The sequence below is a fragment of the Seriola dumerili genome, unplaced genomic scaffold (assembly GCF_002260705.1).
Source record: "Seriola dumerili isolate Sdu_G_001 unplaced genomic scaffold, Sdu_1.0 BDQW01000193.1, whole genome shotgun sequence".
In the NCBI taxonomy this organism is placed as follows: domain Eukaryota; kingdom Metazoa; phylum Chordata; class Actinopteri; order Carangiformes; family Carangidae; genus Seriola; species Seriola dumerili.
The window spans coordinates 849,819-872,379 of record NW_019174448.1 but is presented as its reverse complement, the minus strand read 5'-3'; the positions used below and the strand labels follow the sequence as shown (position 1 = coordinate 872,379).

Genomic DNA, 22,561 nt, shown 5'->3' with positions numbered 1-22,561 from the left:
GCATCAAAGCTGGAGCCAGGAGAAAACAGTTAGCTCATTCAAAGTTTAAAAAAATCGGCCTATTAGCGCTGCTAAAGCTAACATATTAACTTGTTAATTTAATGTGAGGAATCTTGACAAATGCCAGGCCAGCTAGCTGCTAGCTGTTGAGCCACTGCCTCACAGGATATGCTAAACTAAGATAATCCATCTTCTCTGCTAACTCTCCCAAGAAAATGTCAAACAATTCCCTTTAACTGCACATTCTCTTTGGTATTTTTGTGTAGCATGTAGCATTTAGCCTGGTATTTGTGGTTAAGGACGTTAAAGGGAAAGTTAAAGGGGAAAAAAACAAATGAAACAAACCCCAGCTTTTATCTTTTCTTCTTCCAACTGTGTTAGCGTGACCTTTTATATCAACTGTTCTTTCCCAGCGGTAACCACCCCACTTCAGTTTTCTTCAGTCTAGACAAATAATTTGGTTAGTCATCATGAATCCGTGCATGTCCAATGTTTTCACATGTGTTTTGTTGGGAATGAGTTGCATGTCCAAGTTAAGTGGGTGTATTTATTTTGGGGGATGGGTGGAGTTCGGTGTTAACGATAAGCCAGCAGGGGCTTGTTAGGACCAGACAGTGATGGAGGACACAAACATCCATCGGTCCTGATGGGAGGACATCCACCCTTCACTGCTCAACACTAGAAAAACACGACCCACCCCACCCCCCCGCTGTTTTATCGTAGCTTTCACATGACTCATCAATAGTACAAGCACGACTATTGATCCTGATTAAATCTAGAAATCAATCCGTTCACATGTCACTATGACACATTTGCAGCTCCCAGTATCTGCCCNATTCCCCCCCCCCCCCCCCCCCTTTACATGGACACTGTTGTTGTGTTCTGATGGTCACACAAACATCTTGTGATTTTTCTTTAAAACATTTTTTTAAAGCAGATCAGCTGCAGTTGGCATCAACTCCAACAAGATATCGTCATGGTTGAAAGTGAGGAAACAGAAAAGTATTTAGCACAAGATGTACTGGTACTTGCCCATGATGTCACGCTCTGTACAGTCAACAAAATAAGATAAGACGTGCATTATTTTTAAAGTGCATCCAAATAAAAAAAACATTTTTACATGTACAAATGAGTCATGTGACATCATCACTCCGATTGATGTTGTATTGGAGTCATTAGAAAGCATCTTCAGCCGTTTATTATTCATTTATCCTTTAATTTGTCTCCTATTTGATTATTATATTAACTGTATTATTTGAGGGGGAAAATGACTGCACCCAGAAAGTTGCTTCAGATCCTTAATTGCATGGAAAATCCAAATGCAAGAGCAAACCGCAGTAGGTGACAGTTGAACCAGAAAGTTTACCTAACAGGCAGATTGTGTAATCATTTTAACTTTCGCTTTCAAATTCTTGTTTTTTTTCTTTTTTTAATAACCTGCCCTGTTGTGTGACTGCTGCAGCTCCTGTGCTGTCGGACTCATCCGACTATTTGTTTTTGTAAAACGCTAAATATCATGAGATTCCCTCAAGATCATGAAAGTTTGTAAATAATTTGTGGGGGAAAGGTTAACTAAGCCAGACGCTGCCTTGTTTGACCCTGCGTTTGACAAATGGCATGAATAGAAAAAGCCCTTTCAGTTATATGTTGATGTTTGTACTGTGGCGATCAACAAGCCTCTTACAGTACTCGAACGCCCCGTGGATGTGCCGTGATATCATGTAAGCCACCGGCGGTGTGTGTGCTCATGATTAGCACAGCGTGACCCAAAAACGGCCTTTTTATAAATGAAAGGTTCTCATGGAGGCTGCGGTGCCTCGGGTTCAAAAAAGCTGCCACAAGCCAAATGCTGAGGAAGTGAAGTTGTAATATTGTTTATTCGTGTTATCGTAGATGATAACCCGTGATAGTAAAACATGATTCCACGCTGTGGGTAGTACAAATGCCACGGGGCGTTTCTTAGAACAAATTCAGCTGTTGAGGTTTTAAGGAAAACAGGCCGCTGACATCAGTGAGTTTGATCAGATCAGAACTGATTTGTATTCATGTTTCTCACACATTCTCCAAATCCTGTTTTGAAAACAAAACAAAAAAAAAAAAGCCTAAATGCTCCAAAAACCAGGAGCAGAAATCTGGAGTTTAGAGTCAGATGCTGATTCTTCACAGCGTCGACCACAGCGCTCTGAGAAAAGGGTTCGAGTCCAAAATAGATGTCCTGAACATCTGGTCAAAGTCGCGTCCAGACCACACTCAAAACATTCCAGGACCTTGATCTGCGTAGTAACACTGTCATTATGGATGTGGTTGGATATATAGGGAAGCAGCAGCGGAGAAGAAAACAAGCACTGTGATCTTGATCTGACCTCATTTGGTGGTGCACGGTTCCTGCCATCCCTCAAAATGTGCAGTTTTTATTTTGCACCACTTTGTTTTTTTTGTTTTTTTTTTTTTGTTTTTTTTTTTTGCTTTATTATGATAAGTTAGGTTGATTTAACAGACCACACATTATATATCCAGTTTGGATGCCTGGTACACTTGATATAAGCCAGATGTTTGGACACACATTACTGTTTTTTAATCCAAGTGGTGCATGAAACAGTGACTCTTTGTGACAGGTGTCCCCTGCACTGTGTGTTTTACAGTCCAATATCTGCACATCAGTTGGTCCAAGTGGAGCTGATATCCTAACTGTGTGTGACTGCTTCATGACAGAAGAGAGCACTGGAACAATAAAGCCCAAGAATTTGGAACAACTCCATATTTTCCTCTTCTCCTGTGTTGCTCCATAAGAAGATATATTTGTGATTTTAAGAACCAAAAACCATCTGAATGTAGTTTCACATCTCCTCTCTCAGGCGTCTCTCCGGAGCTCTAGTAACAACAGGTCTGTGAGCCAATCAGAAGAGAGAAGGCTCTGAGCCTTAATATAGAACCTAGACCTGCTTTATAATCAAACAACACATACTATATGGGACCTTTTTAAAACAGAAAACATTATAAAAGCTGTTGTTGCAGGGAGGTAAAGCCCAAATGCTCATTGCACTCAGGCAGATTCCTCTGTTAAGCTTTAAATCAGTGAGATCCAGAGTTGACAGTAGAGACTTGGACTCTTCTGGGACTTAGCTAATGAAAACAAGGACTTGGGACGTGACTGTTCTGAGAGTTGACTCTCTAAAGACTTGACTATAAGCGGGCTGCATGATGAAGACTTGACCTGATGTGTTGCATCATCATCAGGTGGTGGGGAGGTTATTTTTGTCCCATCGTGACTTTTGCAATATGGACGTGCTTGTAGATAAAAATGCAACTTACTACCTGTTCGTTAGTGCTGCTCGGCTAACCTGCTAAAAACAGTCCGGCCTTTTGGTGGGACAGGTGGCGCTCCGCAGGAAATGACGCCACCTGGCCAAGAAAAACAGCACCTCTAGTGATTCGATGGCACGAACCGACCACACACTCAGTCATAGCGACTTGTACTGAGCAGCCGTCTGCCACCTCAGGATCACTGCCAGGGTCGATGGCATTAGGGAACAGCGTGCCCCTGCTAGCCCCCCCACCCCACCCCACCCACCCCTTTTCATTCGTAACGCCAATGGTTTGTGAGGAGCAAATGTGGCTCCCTCTGTTTGGAAATGTCAGGCATGCTGTTGTCTCCAAGATCTGTGGCTATATTTATCCAACCCCGGCCTGTCCTCTGTTTGTAGTGGGGACAGAAGCTACGGCAGATGGTTGACTTTGAAGTGGCAACTGGAGCGATTTTCACTGGTGGCGGGTCTCACTGTTGTCCAACTGTGCAGCAGCGTGGTCAAGCATTAGCTGAGTGTGTACAGTGTTTACACTGATAGTACAGTGCCTGAGTGAAGGTATTTCATCTTTTAATCCCTCTGCTTTTTTTTTTTGGATTAAATCCTTAATAGTAAAGTCTGTCACACAATCTGAGAGATGGATGTGATGCTTTCACCGTCCCAAAACCCAAAGATATTTAATTTACAGTCATATTAAGGGAGAAAAGTCCAATCCAGCCCAGTTAATAAACAATTTTGATAATTGATTTATCATTCAAATCATTTATTAACCAACAAATACAAACATTTGTTGTTTCTTGCGTCTCAAATATGTCAAATTTCAGTGTTTCTCTGTTTTTAAAATTGAATATTTTTGGGTTCAGGACTTTTTAGAGGAACAACTGACGTTTCATTAATTGATTTATTGGAAAAACTAATCAAGAATGAAAAATGTAATTAGTTGCAGCCTTTAAAAGGATCATCAGTTTTTCTTTTTCATCTGAATATATGATTTTCTCTCTGGTTATTGGTTCCTCTCAACTTGTTTTGCAAGACGAAACCTCAATTTTCTCTACAACCTCATTTTCCTCTCTCTGTCCTTGAGTCCTGCAAATCATCCTTCGCCAAAACTGCAAAATCCACAGAGCCTATCCAGCCACATCACCCTGCAGACAGATGCATCAGTCACGCCCGGGCTGGGAAGTGAATTTCAGAAAAGGTCCCGCCCTGGCTGCTTCCAGCTGAGCGATGAGACTCCGCTAATTTTTTTTCCCCCCAAGAACCGAGAACTCGCCGCTCATCACACATGTGATTGCCGTCTCGGCACCGGGCCTCCACATCCATTATAAAGCTCGCTGTGTTTCTTCTCACCCTTTTGAACCAGACTCTTGTTTGTAGAATCCAGATTCTGGAGGCTGAGTTGGCAGAAAAGTTGAGGGAGGAGGGATGTGGTGGTGAGAAAAGAGACCTCGTCACTGATTTCTTTTGGGCAGATCACAGCGGTGGTGTGGAAAGAATCCATGAACAGGATCCTCCACACTCACAATAACACAGTCTTCACTGTGTACACTAAATCAAACTCACATGTCCTTCCCTCTCTAGACCCTCTTATGCAACTTCAGTGCCTAACTGTGTCAGTGAGGGGACAGTCAGCTAATCATGGCCTGTTTTGAGTCAGGGGAAAGTTTAAAACAGGACGACCCCTCGACCCCTAAGGCCGGGGAGCCGAGAGGCCGTCTCCTCTGCCCCCGTTGAGCTGAGGGGCCTTAATGAGTCCGGGCAGGAAGACACTTGCGTAACATTGTAAATAACCCTCCTCTTGGTGCTTGACCGAGAGGATGCTTTCCTGCAAAACAAACACTGGAGTCGTCACATTTGCAGCTCTGGCGTTCTGTGGTTTGGGGCTGCGAGCTGGCATCAGTTTTGCTGACATGTTGTCAACGTGTGCGTTGTAAATTCCACCAGAGTTGTTATTACTCTCTGCCACAGAACAGTGGTGAGGGATTAACCTAAAATGCCTCCAGCTGAGGTAAACAAAAGTGGCTGCATGCATGCTAATGGAGATCTGATCAAAATTACATCAGACTGAGATCTCTTGTTCTTGTTATCTGTTCTAGTGTCTCTTCCCTTTGCTATTAATAACCAAACATAATTGAAAAGTTATGTAACCATCTCTAACGGCAAGTGTTGCAATCGTGTGTCAAGCCAGTACAGAGCTAGAGAACAGGAAACTAAGCCTTAGCTCATGGTAACAACTCAAGGGTTCCTCAATGTTCAATATCCAAATATTATTGACCCCATCTCAAGGTGTGCCTCAAGGAACTGTGCTGGGTCCCCAACTAATCCTCTTCTTCCCTTTCCCGTTCATCCCTTCAGGTTTACAGGAAGGCAGTGGGCCAGATGAGCCAGGGCCTGATCAGGAGGTTGACGGTGCTCAGCCAGTACGAGGAGGCGCTTGTCAAGATCAACGCCACAGCGGCCGACCGACTCACGGCGCTCAAGGCGAAGCCCCAGGCAGCCATCCAGAGAGACATGCTGTCCATCTGCAACGACCCCTTCACCGTCGCACAGCAGCTCACGCACATAGAACTGGTGAGAACTCTCTATATCCCAGAAGGTTAAAGTTCATCCGTCTCATCTTGAAAATCGGTTTAAGTCATTACATCGCATCAATCATCTGTTGTGACACGTCAAAGCAAATTAAGACGGAAAATTTCATCCTCCAAAGAACAATCAGAAATCCTGCCAATGACTCGCACAAAGAAAATAAGACCCAATCGATCCTGAGAGGAGAACATGTGAGAGATTGGACGGCTGACAAGTATGATGGATTACAAATCAGTGCGGCGGCCGAGGTGAAGCGAATGCCGCGGCTCCTCCCACGTCTGTCCTGACACAGCATTGATTTGAAACGGTGGCGTTTCACCGCATCTGTATATCCGTTACATGTCAGCCGGTCAGAGAAGAAAACAAACTGTTTTAACGACCTAGTTTTTAAGGAGATGCAAACCACAGATGGATTTGTTGAATTATTTTTCCTTTTTTTTTTTTTTTTTTTTTGCCTTTTCAGGAGAGACTCAGTTACATCGGACCTGAAGAATTCGTCCAGGCCTTTGTCCAAAAAGACCCTCTGGACAACGATAAGGTAACGTCTGCGTGCTTTTCTAAGAATACATCAGCAGATAAGAAAACATATACAGTGGTTACGCAACTCCAAACCTTTTATTTATTTTTTTTTGGCTGAAATCTTTGTGCGTGTGTGTGTGTGTGAGTGTGGACCTGATTCTGGCAAGTCTGTGTCTGGGGTGGGTTAGACGTGAGTCCGGCCTAGTTTCTCCTCCAGACGGATGTTCAGTTTACACAACACCAAGACTGGGCCGCCGCACAGGTCAAAGGGAGGGCAGGTGATTTCCAGACTGTAGCAGCAGACCAGATATCCTCACACACACACACACACACACACACACATTCAGAAACACACACTCTCACAGACAATTTCCTCAAACCATCCCGGTGTCGAGATTAGACGGGCATGCATGCACCCCATCTCCTAGCAACCACTGCTGCCAAGGGTTTGTTTTGGGAAGGGGTGTGTGTGTGTGTGTGTGTCTGGCAGTGGGTTCTCTCTTGTCTGGCGTTTGGCTGCTAGGCAACAGCCCCTTTTTTGGAAGCCAGGTGATGGGGGGGGGGTTAAGGCTGCCTTTGTGCCTCGGACTAGCCTGCCTCGTACCCCCAACGAGCCACTTGGAAAAGACGGGAGTAACTCTGTGTGTGTGTGTGTGTGTGTGCGTGTTAAAATGCGACGTGTCCACTGGCAGGAAACACTACACGGGGGCAAATGGCGTAAGGCCAAAGGAATGTGTGGAATTAGATCAAGAGGAGTCCTCACAAAGGACCAGCATGCATAATGTGAATAACATTGGCCACTATTGTGCTTATAGAAGAGAGTGAAGTCGAGTGTGATTGGCTGCTCAGGTCCGCTCACCCAGGAGTTTATTTTTATGCTCAGTGATGCATCGACTGAGAGAAGGAAGAAGAAAAGAAAAAAAGAAGAAGCAAAAACTTTTATTGATATATGATTTATTTTTCCACTTCAGCACAATTTCTGCTTTGCAATTAGCTTAAATGTTAATTAAAAGTCTGTTGTTGTTTTGTTTTTTTTTGCAGAGTTGCTTCAGTGATCACAAGAAGGCCAGCAACCTGGAAGCTTATGTTGAATGGTTCAACAGACTCAGTTATCTGGTGGCTACAGAAATCTGCATGGTGAGTAATGAGCTCGCTCATGGAGGGAAAGTGATGACGGGGCTGCAGCTGCTGATTATTTTACATCAGTGTAAATCTGTCGGTTGTTGTTTAGTTTATGAAATGAGAGAAAATGGTGAAAAATGTCCAAAGTCCAAGGCGGGAAAAAAAAACTGAAGGATATTGAGTTTACAGGGATATAAAAACAGGGAAAAGCGATATATAATATATAAAGGAGAAGCAAACTTTAATACTTTTTGCCGTCTTCCCTGATAATTACTGCACAGTTTGTAGTAAAAACAACCTGCGCTGAGACATGATGCAGTTTTTTCTTTAATGTTCTCCATTTTGTTAACAGCCTGTGAAGAAGAAGCACCGAGCTCGAGTCATCGAGTTCTTCATCGACGTGGCGCGTGAATGCTTCAACATCGGCAACTTCAACTCCCTCATGGCCATCATCTGTGAGTCCTGGTTTGATTTTACTCTCTTATCGTATAAAGCCAGGACAGGAGGAGCACTGGTAACCCTGATGTGCTTCTTGTCACTGCACTGTATCGTCACGAGTCACTGAGTTATAAGCAAATGTTTTAAGACAACATTCAACAGCCAGGAAATGATTTGTACTTCATCAGTGTCGTTTGGACTCTGCACTTGTTCCCTCCCATCTACATTTCCTGCGAAGACGGCTGTTTCTTACAGTCATCAGTAAATCCGATCAGCGTAGTAAATGCAATTTGTTGTTCAGGGGGAATTTCGTGCAGCGATGTAATCTCCCCTGCCCTGTAGCAGTGGCCCTAACCTCTCATGACTTCGTCTCAGCTCATTTCCAACTTACGCAATTTACTCCAGCCTAATGATATCAGTGACGCTCGGCGGCAGCAGCAGCTCATGCGGATAATTGTCCCGATAGAAAAATGGTCAGGAGAGGAGAAACGCTTCTCCAAGCTTTCTTCTGCTGACGTTTGACTGCTTTGCATTTGCATTAACATATATACACTCGTACGGAAGTTGCAGAGGATCATGGGTAGTCTACTTTCTTAGATCTCACAGAAAAGTGGAGCTGCGCAGTGGCCGCCAGATGTGCCACATGTGCATTTGATAAATGACCCGGGTCACCTCGGACAGCTGAGGGACCGGACTGGACGCTCTGGCTTCGGGGATCCTAGAGATGTCCGAGTGTTTAGAGGAGAGGGGCTGTGGTCATTCTCACAGGCCTGAGGGGGGAGGGAGGGGTAGTGGGGGGGGGGGCAGCTGGAATAGGATGCAGAACATCCCCATCCAGGCAGATGGTCAGCACTGACCGGGGGACGGTGTGAGCACACGAGGGAGGAGGGAGGATGAGGATGATGAGAGAGTACGGGAGAGTGGAGGATATTGGGAGTGCCAGCTGTCCTCTGTCTTTCTCCCCTGAGAGAGAGAGAGAGAGAGAGAGAGAGAGAGAGAGAGCGCCACAGGCAAAGCTTCTCCGCCAGCCTCGTCTCCAGGGAACCACCCAGGTCACACAGTTTATTAGTGATGTGATTAAAGGGTTAGTTCACACAAATCATGAAAAGGAAATTTTCTTAATTGCCTTTTTTTTTTTTTGGTATTTGTCTAGAAACACTCAGCGGGGACAGGGGGGCTCTGGGATGCCCCTGCATGGGTCACAAGTGTGGCGTTGTGTGTGTGTGTGTGTGTGTTTGTGTGTGTGCGCATCCCAACAGAGCCACTAACACAGCCAACACCTGTCCTTATACACACACACACACACACACACACACACACACACACACACACACTAGTGTCTTTGTGAGTGTGATGGAGCTGCTTCCTAAGCAAGACACGTTCTGACTCACACCGTCACATGTCGCCGACGCCGCCATCAGAGTTTCATTCATTCCGTCTCCTGAGCATCATGGGAAAAAAAAAAACCCATGTTGTGTGTAGTGAAGTGATCTCAGGGTTTTAACAGTTAGATTTATATTTCTTCTGAGCTCCTTTGTTTACTCTGGAGTTGTTTTGTGTTGTTGTTCTGCTCTGACGACGGTGACCCCCCCCCCCCCCATAAGCTGCCTGAACATGCAGCACACACACACACACACACACACACACACACACACACAGAGGATTACCATATGGGAAGCAGAGTGCTGGGAGGGGAAACGAGGCGTGTGTTAACTCCATTGTTCCTGCAGCCTTTTGCCTCGCTGCATCAGAAGAAACAACAGTAGAGGGAAAGAAAAGGCGAGGTGGGGTGGGTGGAGGTGGGGTGGGGGTGTTGTTAAAGGATGACTACCATGGGAGGAAGGGTGGGGGGGGGGGGGGGGGGGGGGTGCGTCCGTCTGGCTGAATGGGGAAAATGCCATGTGTTAATGCGGTGGTGTTTTGGGTGTTTGCGTGGATGTGTGATGTCTCTCTCATTGTCTTTTTCTTCTTTGTGTGTGTGTGTGTCCGTCTCACAGCTGGGATGAACATGAGTCCTGTGTCTCGGCTGAAGAAAACCTGGAGTAAAGTCAAGACGGCCAAGTTTGACATCTTAGAAGTAAGTTTGCATGAAGAAAGGTTCAAGATCTGCCAATAAAAAAAAACCACTTCAAATCTGTGTTTTTTAACATTCTTACATAATTTCCTCTTGAGTTTTAATCATCCGTAATGTGTTTTCCTGCGAGCCCACACACTTGTGCGGCTCTGTGATTTTGTTGAGTCCGACACTGATGACTAACTGTGATGTGGGCGTGTGGGGGAGCTTCTTCCCCCCCGTCCACTGAAGTGTTGGGTGAAGTGCAAAAGACAAAGGCAGATGAACACGGTTGCGCTGAAAAGCTCCCGTGAACGTGGATCTGAGTGGGAGAGCAGAGATTTACTGTGACTCGCACAGATCGGTGTGTTTCTCCTCCTCCTCCATGGCGACATAACTAAGCAACATAAAGACACTGAAACATGTGAAAACATTTCATTTAACTTAACAGGAAAACACACGTCAACTTTTCCCCAGTGTTTTGTGATTGCGACATCTTTTAAAACTGTTTTTAAATGTGACGATTTCACAAAACGTCTCAGCTTTTTCTTTTTGTTTCACTGACGTTTCAATTTATTCAAAGACACAATAAGACAAATGCAAAAAAACGTGCGATCAGGTGTGAAAAACTTCAGAAACGTGTTGAATCCAACACAAAATAGATTTAAAAGTTGAACTCAAGACTGAATGTGAGGAGACACGTTCTGGAGCCGAAGCATCAGAAACGGCAACAAACCAACGAATCTAACAGACATGTTAGAATCAAACATGTTGAAGTGACGCGTCCGGAGGGAATGAAGGCAGGTGGAGGGAGAGGGAGTCCTGCAGCCAGGAAGCCCCAGATGTTTCAGTGTGGCTGGGGTTCAGATCACACGCACCCCCTCCCTCCCTCCCTCCCTCCCTCCCTCCCTGCGGTACCTGAGTAAAACCCCAGATAGAGCAGGGAACACACACCCTGTGAGCCCAGCGGGCCGTCACTCAGCCCTTTGAAAGAGGGAGATCTGAGGTGGAGACGCGTCGGGCCGGGACCTTTCTGTGGGATTGAAAAGCTTTCAAAGACTCACTTCTTTAGGTTCCCTTCACGTCTCACCGGAGTTCAATCTTCATCTTTCTCCCTCTCTCCGTCAGTCACACACCTCCTCCTCCTCCTCCTCCTCCTCCTCCTCTCCACCTCCTTTGTCCCTGTGAGCCTCACTCACTGCTGAACTTTCTCTCTGCTGCTGGTTCGTTCAAGGTCACACAGTTGATGGTATCAACCACCATCACATGACACTGACAGGCTAATGCCACACTGAGGGTAGTTAATATACTGTGGTGCGCCACGGGGGGGGGGGGTTCAAGTCAGTTCATGAACAGCATGGAGGCATTTTATTTTAATATGCAAATAGTGATCACTTTCATTGTCTTTTCACGTCCATTAATCAAGAAAATTTGTTTTAGGAAATGTTGAAAAAGTTGTCGAGGTGACGTCTTAAATGGATATTATCAAATTTAATTTTCTGTCAGTCGGCTCATCCATTGGTTAACCTTTTTACCGACTCCACATTTAGCTTGAAACACAAAAATTCAGAACGTCCCTCTACAGCTTTTCCTTTCTTTGCAAACCAGCGTCACAGCGTCACAGCCCGTCAGATGCTCTCCTCTCTCCCAGCGGCTCTCCTCACACTGTGTTTGATTTCCTCCTCGCAGCACCAGATGGATCCTTCCAGCAACTTCTACAACTACAGAACGGCGCTGAGAGGAGCCACGCAGAGGTCGATCACAGCCAACAGCAGCAGAGAGAAGGTGAGACTGATTTGCACTTACGTTTACTCATGTGGCAGACGCTTTAATCTAGATCAGACCCCGGTGTACATCTATTTAATAAGTGGAAGGAGATCAGGTAGAGAAGCGCATAGAACGTACTGGTTAGACATGTTGGAGTGTCGAAGGTGGACTTGAATTTGATTGGGCCGGCCGTGGGAAGCCAGCGTAGGTCGATGAGTAAGTGGATGAAGACCAGACGTGCAGCTGCATTCTGGATCATATGCGAGGGTTTTAGCTGCTGGTCCGAATGTGGAAGTGTGTATTTATAAAAGGACGATCTTTCCTGAGTTTTGAATATATTCTCCACTTTTTCCGTCGCTGCACCTGAACGCACGGCGCGGGCGCAGAACTTGAGGAGTGACAATTAAATGAACCTGCTGACAGTTAAAGTGCAGCTTGTTAAATAAAGGTTTGAAATTGGAGTAAAACCACCTTCAGTGGGGAGGAAACAAAAAAAAAAAAGAAAAAATCAGGTCAAGCTTCAGATGGATGAGTTAGAAAAGTCAAACATTTCCTTTGTAGGACACATCCAGCAGCCAACTTTCATATAAACCTCACCAGTTTGAACGTCTGCGCTCCAGACTTGGGTTTACATTTCATACTTTTGGCTGAAAGTCTCACCCGGAGCCACTTACAGTGAATAACGGGGATTGGGTGTGTTGCTAAAGACCACTTGACAGCTGCTGTGACCTTCCAGTTTCAGGATAAGCGCTCTGCCCCTGAACAAAGTGTTGGCAACGCCTCTGCAACAGAGACACTTTGAGCTGATTACAGTTATGTAAAAAGTTGAGATGGTTATCGCGTCGCCTTTTATCTCTGCGGTCTTGCCACGGCGAACACGGAGGAAGCGGTTGATTTTGAGGAGAAGCCAGAAAAACAAGCCGCTGCCGTTTGTTGCGTCTTGTTATCGTCTGGACGCTGCGTTCCCGTCGTGTTTACACCATCAGCGGCCTCTGGAGTGGACTTGGAAGCGGGACAGAGGTTGCATAACGGCGGAGCTCAGAGGGGACACGCAGGGTCGAGTTATAAGTGGGTCAAAATACGAGGAGGGTCTCGGTTTCCTCCTCCTCAAACGAGCTGTGAAGGAAAAAGAAAACACAGGCCGGCTGCCAGATCACATAGTGTTCTCTGCCGCTGCCTCTTGAGTTGCCCGCCCTGACCGAGTCTGAACAAGCGCAGAGCTCGTGGGGCTGCCAGGCCTCGGCGGTTAGCCTCTCTTCACGTCATCATAACGCTGAATAACGGAGACAGAGTGTACTGTCAATGTGCATCTGGCTCCCTGAGGTTTGTGAGGGGATGTTTTTTTGGGAGCTGAGAAATGCAAACACACCCGGACAAAGGGTCGGGGTCGTGAAACGGAAAGTTCCCAAGAAGTCTTGGTATGTTCTCGCTCTTCTGACCTCTCCTTTTAGGGGGGGGGGGTGATACATGCTGCTGTTTATGGTCTCCTCCAGGCAAAACCAAAACTAATGCTTCACTTCCATCAAAGATTCAAATGATCAGAAAGTTAGTTGCTCTGTTGATTCGACATTTAAACCAGATGCCAAACAGCTGATCTAAAGCAGACTTTGTTTGGCTGTGTAGCAACAGCTTGTAAAGACATTTTACAAAGAATAATGCACAAAATATTCCACTTTATGTCCAGTTATACCACAAAGATCTGCTCCTGATGCGTGATTTAATCAAACCTGGATGATAAATTACAGATTTCAAGAAGGAAGAGCTTTTTTTCTGACCTGTATTGGTTTTATTTTACGTGTGTATTTCGCAAAACTGGTAATTACCAAGTGCTTTACAAAAGGAAACATAAAACAGTAAGAGACCGAGATGATGATTAGAATAAAACAAGGCAACAGGACTAATAAAAATAAAAAATCTTGAAGTTTTACAGGACAGTGAAAACATTAGGGGTTAGAACTAATGATTAATTCCGTTATTGATTAATCTGCTGATTATTTTCTTTATTATTTGTTTGGTTAGCAGCTTGTTTATTTACCTAGAAGCTGGAATGGGTGAATTTTACGTGAAAACAAAAGATTATCACAGTTTCCTGTTGTTCACCTCGTGTCAACCCTTAAAACGAAAACATCTTTTGATAAATAGATTAATAATCACCTAAATAAAACTTTTAATAAACACATCCACTATAGTAAACCCAGACGTTTGCTCCCTCTGGCTCCAGGCCCTTCGTACTCCTGTGTGTCCAGCTGTGAAAATAACTTCCTCCCTGCTCCTGCTGGGCAGTTTCTTTTTTTAAATTTTTTTTCCTTCCTCTTCCCTCACAGCATTAACATGAACATACAGACGTGTGTGCACGCATGACAACAGCCTTCAGATCATGCATACATGCATGCCCTTGTAAACAACATCCTGCCCCTGCAGACCCCTTGCTGTACATTATGTTCAGACCTCTTTGAGGCTCAGTTAACTAGCTGCTGTCAGCTGCAGCCAGAACAGTTTTTCTTTTCTTTTTTTTTTTGGAGGATGTTGTGGAGGCAGAATTTCACAAGCTTTACGCAGTTAAAGAAAAAAAGACGACTGGATTGATTGACTTGGCGAATCTTTTGGGAAGAAGTAAAAACATAAGGAGAAGGGAGTGGGTGGTTTATACAAGTACAAACTGTGACACAATCAGAATGAGCAACACAAATGTGCTTTATATAAGAAGCTCAGTGCGCTGCTGCTGCTGCTGCTGCTGCTGCTGCTGTTTTCCCCTTTTTGGTATTTCCATTTTTTGAAAAGGCTGAGTTTACTTTAATAGGTCACTGTGCCAGGCTGAAGCATCTCTGTGTGCTGAGAAACGAGTCACGTCTTGTGTTTATTTATCAGCCATAGCAACTGGTAAATACCAGATCCAGTCCTGATGTCTGGCTCAATACCAGTGAAGAAGAAAAATGTCACCAACTTCATATTTATCGTTATTTGAATGGAGTCTGGTGCTTCTCCCCCACCCTGCTGTATCTAAGCTGAACATGCAGTGACCTGCATCATTGTATGAAGGTGACAATGAATTATTTAAAGGGAATTTACAGGGGAATAATTCTTCTCTGGAAAACCTCTTTTACTCCAGTTTCACTTCTCCGTTTTTGGTTGGAGGAATTTGTCCTGGGAAAGTTCTGTAGTAATGAAGGTTGTGTTTCTGCACGCTGCAACAAGCCGGTCAGAAGGGAAAGTTAGTGGATTTCTTTTAATGAAAATGTGTCCTTTTCATTACTGGGTCTGTTTCGTAATAAATCCCCTTTGTCAATTGTAATCTCTTTCCCTTTTGAATCGATGTTTACAGAGATCACACGCCAGCTATCATGTGGAAATNAAACCCCCCCCCCCCCCTCACATCTTCTCAGTGAAATTAAATCTCTTTTCTCTTTCTCTTGTCTTGCAGATTGTCATCCCTTTCTTCAGCCTGCTCATAAAAGACATCTACTTCCTCAACGAGGGATGTGCCAACAGGCTGCAGAACGGACACGTCAACTTTGAGGTGAATTGAATTTTTAAATCACCCACAGGGAGTTTCCCTGGCAACCGTTTACACCAGGTTTTCTCCTCCCTACCCTCACCCCCACCTACAGCCGACTTGTCGTGTCAGCGGACGTCACTGTAGTTACTACACAAGGCAATGGATTCGGTGCCATTTGTTTCCACTTCCCTAAAGAGTGCTTAGAATGAAGAAGTAAGAATTGTGCTTGTAGTTTAGCTGTGTTTCCATGGAACAAACACACTGACCAGTGACCAGAGTCTCATAAGTATTTCCACTGGTCTTTGCTCACAGCTCCACTGAATCACACACTATATTAAGTATTTATTTTATCCTGGGAAACTGCTGAACCTTTTTCTGTAACCATGTTCTACATAGGAACAAATCACCACTTCAGACCGCAGTGTAGTGCAGTGGAGCCATGCATGGTTATATAACTTGCTCAAAGGCAGTAGTATTAAAAAATGATACCCATGCTCCAAACAATCAGCCAGATGGTAAAGAAGTAATAGTCAACTATGCATACAGTATATTGTGTAGTGTAAAACATGTTCATTCCTTATTAACCTTTTTTTTTTGTTGTTTGTTTTTGTTTTCATTTCAGAAATTCTGGGAACTCGCCAAACAAGTGAGTGAATTCATGACCTGGAAGAAAGTGGAGTGTCCGTTTGAGAAGGATCGCAAGATCCTGCAGTACCTGCTGACCGCTCCAGTGTTCACTGAGGACGGTGAGTTTCTAAATGAATGAATGAATAAATGAATGACGGGGGATCTTAACGCCTATTAAAGAAATAGTTTGACATTTTGGAAAACTGAGCTTAAATTCTGTTTCTGGCCAAGAAGGCAAAGTGTAATCTCTGTACGCTGAATATGAAGCTACAGCTAGCAGCCAATTAGCTTAATTTAGTTTAAAGATTGGAAGACAGGGGAAACAGTCAGCTTGACTCTCTACAAAGTTACATGCTTACCAACATCTTTAAAACTAAACATATTCACAGTTAATATCTTATTTGAAGTGTAAAAATAACAAGTTATGGATTTATTTTAATCTTTGGACAGAGCTAAGCTAGCTACCACTCTTCATGGTAAGCTAGGCTAACTGGCTGCTGATGTTAGCCTCATATTCAATTAGCAAGAGACTAAATAATCATATATCCCAAGATGCCAAACTATTCCTTTCAGACTAAAGGTGATAAAAAGAGAAAACTGGCGTATTTAGCAAACGTACAAGCTCATTAACATGGTAACTTCATCATAATAGTAAATGCTCAGCCACACTACTGTTATTATGACGAGCACACCAAGATTTCTGGTCATTTAGGGGTTTTAAGTCAAACTTAATTACGTTTTCAACAAGCATGTCAAACATAATTTACAATCATGTGGATTTGATGTCTTTATTTACAATGAAAACAACACAGGAGACACATGAAACCTTGTAATCCAGATTTGTGGAAGAAATCAAGTCCCTTTTGAATCCTGTAAAATCGAAACGGCTGATTTCTGTCAAAGTAGAGTACAGGTGAGGGTTGAGGCATAATGTTGTTAGATATAAATTACAACAGAAACCATAGTGATGTTCAATGTCCCTGGTTAAAATATAGCAGACAACAGAATGAGCCTCAAATCCCCCCACACACACACACACACACACACACACCTACCTACTTTGTTATCACCTCTCACACTCGAGCAGCGCTGGTAGTTTTGGTCGTCTTCAATCCACATCAAAGTCTCGTGTCACTGGCTCCGGCTCTTATCACCGTCTTATCAGAGAGAGGCAGGGAGCTCTGTTCAATCTGGCTCAACTGACCAATCAGCTGTGAGCGCTTCCTATCCATGGGTGGCAGTGTCGGGTGATAGTGAACATCCTCCTGTCAACCAGTCTGTGCATTAATGCAGAGAGTCTGCACTTTGCTGCACACGAGGGGAGGCGGGTTGATTTGAATTGGGTCTGATATTTGAAACGTGTAGAAACGTTTTAAAACTGCTTTTAGGCTCCAAACAAAGTTTGATTCAACTGACGCATCAGTTTTTTTTTGTTTTTTTTTGTGCTTCTTTGTTGGATTTTCTTCAAGAATATTTTTCTTCGCCAGTCAATACAGAGAGCACAGGGGTGACCACTCATAATGAGTGAGGATGGAAAAGGAGCGAGAAAAACACTGATTGTGCTGTTTTTTTACTGGAGGAAAAGAAAATGAAAAAGCAGATCAGCAGCTAAGATGACTAAAATAAACTGTACAGGAGCTGAGGCAGGACCAGCGTCTGCTGCATCATGTAAATGTCACCACAAAGATCCGTGCTGGCTAATGCTAAATAAATGTTCAGAAACTAGAACCTCAGTTTGTAAGGTTTACTGTAAAAATGAAACCTATATGTACCAGTTAACATATAAAAGAACTGGCCATTATTTCAATAGAACTAATGGAGCATCTTATGAATGTGTGTCTTTTATGTTCATGGATCGATTCCCTTGGATAAATAATCAGATTAAAAAGAAGAGATCAGATCAGAACAGTCTAAAATGAGGGTTTTTTTGTCCCCACTGCTCCAAAATATTGGATGAACACATTTAATCACAGAAAATACTTTCAGTGATGGAAAGTGAGGGGAAAAATGGGAAGAAAAATTAAATACACTGGCAATGTGAGCCAGAGCCCTGGTTATTATAAGCTTTAACTGTAAGTGAAGGGACCAGTAATAAGATCAGCACCACTTAATGCCGACAAGATGCAGTAATTGTTAAGTCTTTAAAAAGCTAATGATTCTTTGATGTTTCTCATTGCAGCGTTGTATCTGGCTTCATACGAGAGCGAAGGTCCTGAGAACAACATGGAGAAGGACAGATGGAAGTCTCTGAGGTGTGTATGAACCTCCCCCCTTCTCCCTCTTCACACACTCACCCTCAGGGGTTTTGAGTCTTTCAATCACGGCTGTCACCCCTCATCTTCTCCTCCCTCCCCGCTGACCAGGCTCACCCAGAGGGATGTAGGTCACCCTCCGGTGCTGACCTGCACGCTATTCAATTAATGCTTCAAACACACACACACACACTCAGGCGCTCATCATTCTTCTTGGTCACATCACCGCTTGTGTAGACACACGCAAAGCACATCAGTCATTTTCACACAATTACATCTTAGGCACACAAAACACACCATACCCCCTCATCACACAGCACCCTGCGTGTGTGTGTGTGTGTGTGTGTGTGTGTGTGTGTGTGTGTGTGTGTTGAGAGAAAATTGTCTTTTGTTTAGTCGCCTCTAACTCAGTGAAGAAAACCCCAGAGAGCTGACAGGGATATTTCCTCTCGCTTCAGCATCATACGCTGAAGTTTAATTGACACAAACTGAGTCGGGGACGTTCAGTTTCTCCAGAGCTCTAGATCACATGTACTAACATGGTCCTATCACTGCCATTAAAAGCTTTTAGTTTTTTAAACTCAATAATAAATGTTTTGATGGCCAAACATGTAAAGAGCTGCGGAGTAACAGCCACGAAGAGTAGTTGAAAACTAAAGCTGATAAATAAAAAGTTTCAAATTAAGATTTAGTGGTTTATGGGATTGTTGAGTAGCAATATAAAAGCTAGCCACCAAAACGGAGATAAGAATAGAGCAGAAATGTGACTTACAATCATCAGGTGGACACAAACACCACTGCAGGTGAATGCTGTGATGTGATAGGCAACAGTTTTCTAATAAGTGATCTATACTTACATGTCAGGGCTGTGTCTGTCAGCTCTTCTGCCGAGTGGACAAAAAATATATAAATTAACGAAGCTTGAAACATAAAACATGTATCTTCAGTCTATAAATCCATGAGCAAAGCTGAAACTTTTTTTTTGTTGTTTTTTTAAGAAAGACTTGAATCTAAAAAGAACCAAAATGCATGAGACAGTCATGTAAAAATACAGCCAGTATTTATGGACAGTGAGCACATGATTCAGAGCTGACACTCAGGCTGCAGGCTGCCAAAAACTGACCCCACACAACCCCGACCACCCACATGAATCAGATCTGTTGGCCGGGGTCAGAGGTGAGAGCAGGTTTTGGATCCAGATCCTTGTGAGTGTTGGGTGAAGCCCAGCCAGGGAGAATCCACTCAGCTCTGTGTGTGTGTGTGTGTGTGTGTGTGTGTGAAGATATCACGTTTACCTGATCGCCTCCTGCCAGGCCCCCCCCCCCCGAGCTTTGCCTCCACTGCGACACGATCTGTCACTTTATTCCATCCGAGCCGTGTCAGCAGAACGGGCCGCTCGCCTTGGAGAAAGTCTGCTCAGCACAGACTGTCTCTCTACACACATCACCCTCATCCCCCACCCCTCCAAAATCCACTGAAGACAAACTGTTGCTGCAACTCACATTCTACTTTTTAAAGTCACAGTTTTTAACTAAAATATCCACCAACTTTGACTTTCTTTAAATATTCTCACTGGAGGGAAAAGATGATAAGATCTATATAAGATCTATATATATATATATATATATATATATATGAGTTTCAAACCCAACTTAAATTGTAACCAAATCTTAAATGCTTTTACAGATCAGCAAACAAACCTCCATTAAAGTTGTTGATATTCACTTAGATAAACTACGGTATTTCTATAGTATATTCATCAATTAATTTCTTTTAAGTTTGCTCAACAATTGTAACACTTTTTCACAATTTTTGCAGCAAAAGTTTTACTTTTTCTAAATTGAAAAAGTTAAATCTGAACATTATCCATCTAAAAAGTTAAAAAGTTGGCAAATTTGTGCTAAAAAATCGAAACATTCGTCAAGTGACTAGCGGCTTTAGTAGAGGTCTACAGGCTGTGAGATCTTTGTAACTCTCAGGTTTATCTCATGATGCTAACCTGTTTCTTTCCTGTCTCCACAGATCCACTCTGCTAAGCAGGGTCTAAAATTTATAAACTGAAGAAACCAGAGTGAAGACAAACCCCTGACAAGCTAGCCGTGCCCTGCTCAGCGCCGCTGTTGTCCGAACCAAGTATCCCTGTGTTGGAAGGGAAATGACAATCTCTACTTTGGCTGGCGAGGACCTTTTGGTGTTCCCTCCAGCTTCAGATTTCTATGAAGCTCTGCTTTTCCTTACCCTCTTTGCTCTTTGTGCTGTATATTTCAGGACAGCTGTTTTTTTCATCTCTTTGTATGACTTTGTAGAGTCTTTTTTTAAAAAAAAAGAACCGCCACAAACCTTCATGATAAAAGCCAAGGGAGGTGCTTTTTCTTGTCCGAAGCATTTCACCCAGAATCGTTGGGGTTTGTCCCCCATCCCCCACCCTGCACCAGTTTTCAACCCATTTTTTCCACTGAAACTACAAAGTTAGCTGCTGGTTGGCTAACGTAACAGAAACGCTACTCTCTCTCTCTCTCCCTCTGGTTCCACAAGCCAGCACTCTGTACAGAGAAGTCGAACCTTAACCCGCAACACTGTTGTTCATCATTAAGCTAGCCATTATTTGTAGTTTGGTTTCGTCTCTTTCCTTTGTACGATACCTGAGTATCTTACGCCTCATGTTAATTGTGACGTTTAAGAGAAAATGCACTGGCTGCATTTTAAAGATGTAACTGAGTTTTTTTTGTTTTGTTTATTTGTGTTGTATAAAGGTGTTTTTCTTAAGCAGGAAGCAACACTACCTTGTTGTTTGTCTTTGACCCCCTCTCGGCCTCAGTGTGCGTCAAACAAAGTCAGCATCAACCAAAGTATTTCTCTTCTGAACAGCATCTTTCCGAAGTAGGAGCTGGGGCTTATGATGCTGTTAGATGCTCTGACAAGCGCTTTGTTTGAGGCACACCGAGGCCCCTCAGCAGTGAGCTTAAATGGAAGGTGTGATGATGTGTGTTTCCTGTTGTCCCTGATAATCTGTGTTGAAATAGCCCTCTGCTGTGGTTCAGGTGAACCAGACTGTGGGCTAACATTCATACTCTCCCTTTTGTTCCTGCTCTACCTGCTAATGTAGAAAATGAGTGTGGTTGTGCTGCCCCCTGGTGGTTCAGTCAGAAAAGTGAATGGATTTGTGTGGTTGAATAATGTGAACTGAGGATTGTTTTTTCTGTTGAAACCCTACAGGTTAAATAATATCCTTTGTTGTTATTTTGAGATTATTAAAAGTATAGTTTCTTCCCTGTTTATTTATAAATCTATTTGTGTAGTCACATTATGTCCTCATGCCAATATGTACTGTTATTTTATTGTTATTTAATTTTGTACTAGGTACATAACATGCTTAAGTAGTCCTCACAAATTGGCTTGATTATTATTTTTTATACAAGTTTGTATGAGACACTTATTTTTCAAGGTACTAAATCAGAGTATGAAGTTAAATATGTTTGACTGATGTCTGCTTTACCTTGAGTGCTCTTCTCACCACAGAGTACTGTTGTGTTTTATTGTGTACATACTGTATGGTTCTTTTTTCTCCCTCGCTGTGTTCATCCATTTGTATTTGGACTGTTAAAATTGAATAGAAGAATGTTTATTAAATGAGTTAGTTGTGTTTAAAAAGAGAAAGTTAATAAAAGAATGTTTAAAATTATCAGATGATTGCGTTTGTCATTTTTTTGAGTGTAATTTACCCTTTGACACAGTATATGTAATCTAAGCTTAAGGGGCCACTTACTTCCTTTTTGAAGCTCTCAACTACATTCATACACTTTTTGTGCCTTACTACAATATGATGTTTTTATGAGTTCTTATGCCTTACTATACTATGACGTTTTTGTCATTCTTCTCCCATACTATACTTAGATGTTTTTTGGAAATTTTATGCCTAATTATATTATTTCGTCTCATACCTTCACATACTATGATGTTTTTATGACCTTTTATGCCTTAATATACTATGACGTTTTTTTTAACATTTTATGCCATACTATACTATGACTTTTTTGGCATTTTTATGCCATACTATACTCAGATGTTTTTTGGCATTTTTATGCCTTACTATACTATCTTGTATGATGCCTGACCATACTATGACATTTTTATGACCTTTTATGCCTTAATATACTATGATGTTTTTTTGAAATTTTTTGTATACTATACTATGACGTTTTTGGCATTTTTCTGCCATACTATACTTTGATGTTTTTTTTGCATTTTTATGCCTAGTTATATTATTTCCTCTCATACCTTCACATACTATGACGTTTTTATGACATTTTATGCCTTAATATACTATGATGTTTTTTTGACATTTTATGCCATACTATACTTTGACGTTTTTGGCATTTTTCTGCCATACTATACT

General features: G+C 43.0%; 1 protein-coding gene across 1 annotated transcript in view; it reads left to right on the top strand.

The window, feature by feature from the left end:
• Positions 1-21,847, top strand: part of rasgef1b (RasGEF domain family member 1B) — a 30,418-nt gene extending 8,571 nt beyond the window's left edge. Inside the window, exons 5-14 of the mRNA XM_022753747.1 lie at positions 5,661-5,876; positions 6,355-6,429; positions 7,452-7,547; positions 7,885-7,987; positions 9,968-10,047; positions 11,713-11,808; positions 15,212-15,307; positions 15,909-16,032; positions 18,093-18,165; positions 20,188-21,847. Coding sequence (XP_022609468.1) covers positions 5,661-5,876; positions 6,355-6,429; positions 7,452-7,547; positions 7,885-7,987; positions 9,968-10,047; positions 11,713-11,808; positions 15,212-15,307; positions 15,909-16,032; positions 18,093-18,165; positions 20,188-20,212 — 984 coding nt within the window. The 3' untranslated portion in view covers positions 20,213-21,847. The remainder of the gene's footprint in view (positions 1-5,660; positions 5,877-6,354; positions 6,430-7,451; positions 7,548-7,884; positions 7,988-9,967; positions 10,048-11,712; positions 11,809-15,211; positions 15,308-15,908; positions 16,033-18,092; positions 18,166-20,187) is intronic.
• Positions 21,848-22,561: the final 714 nt, after the last annotated feature.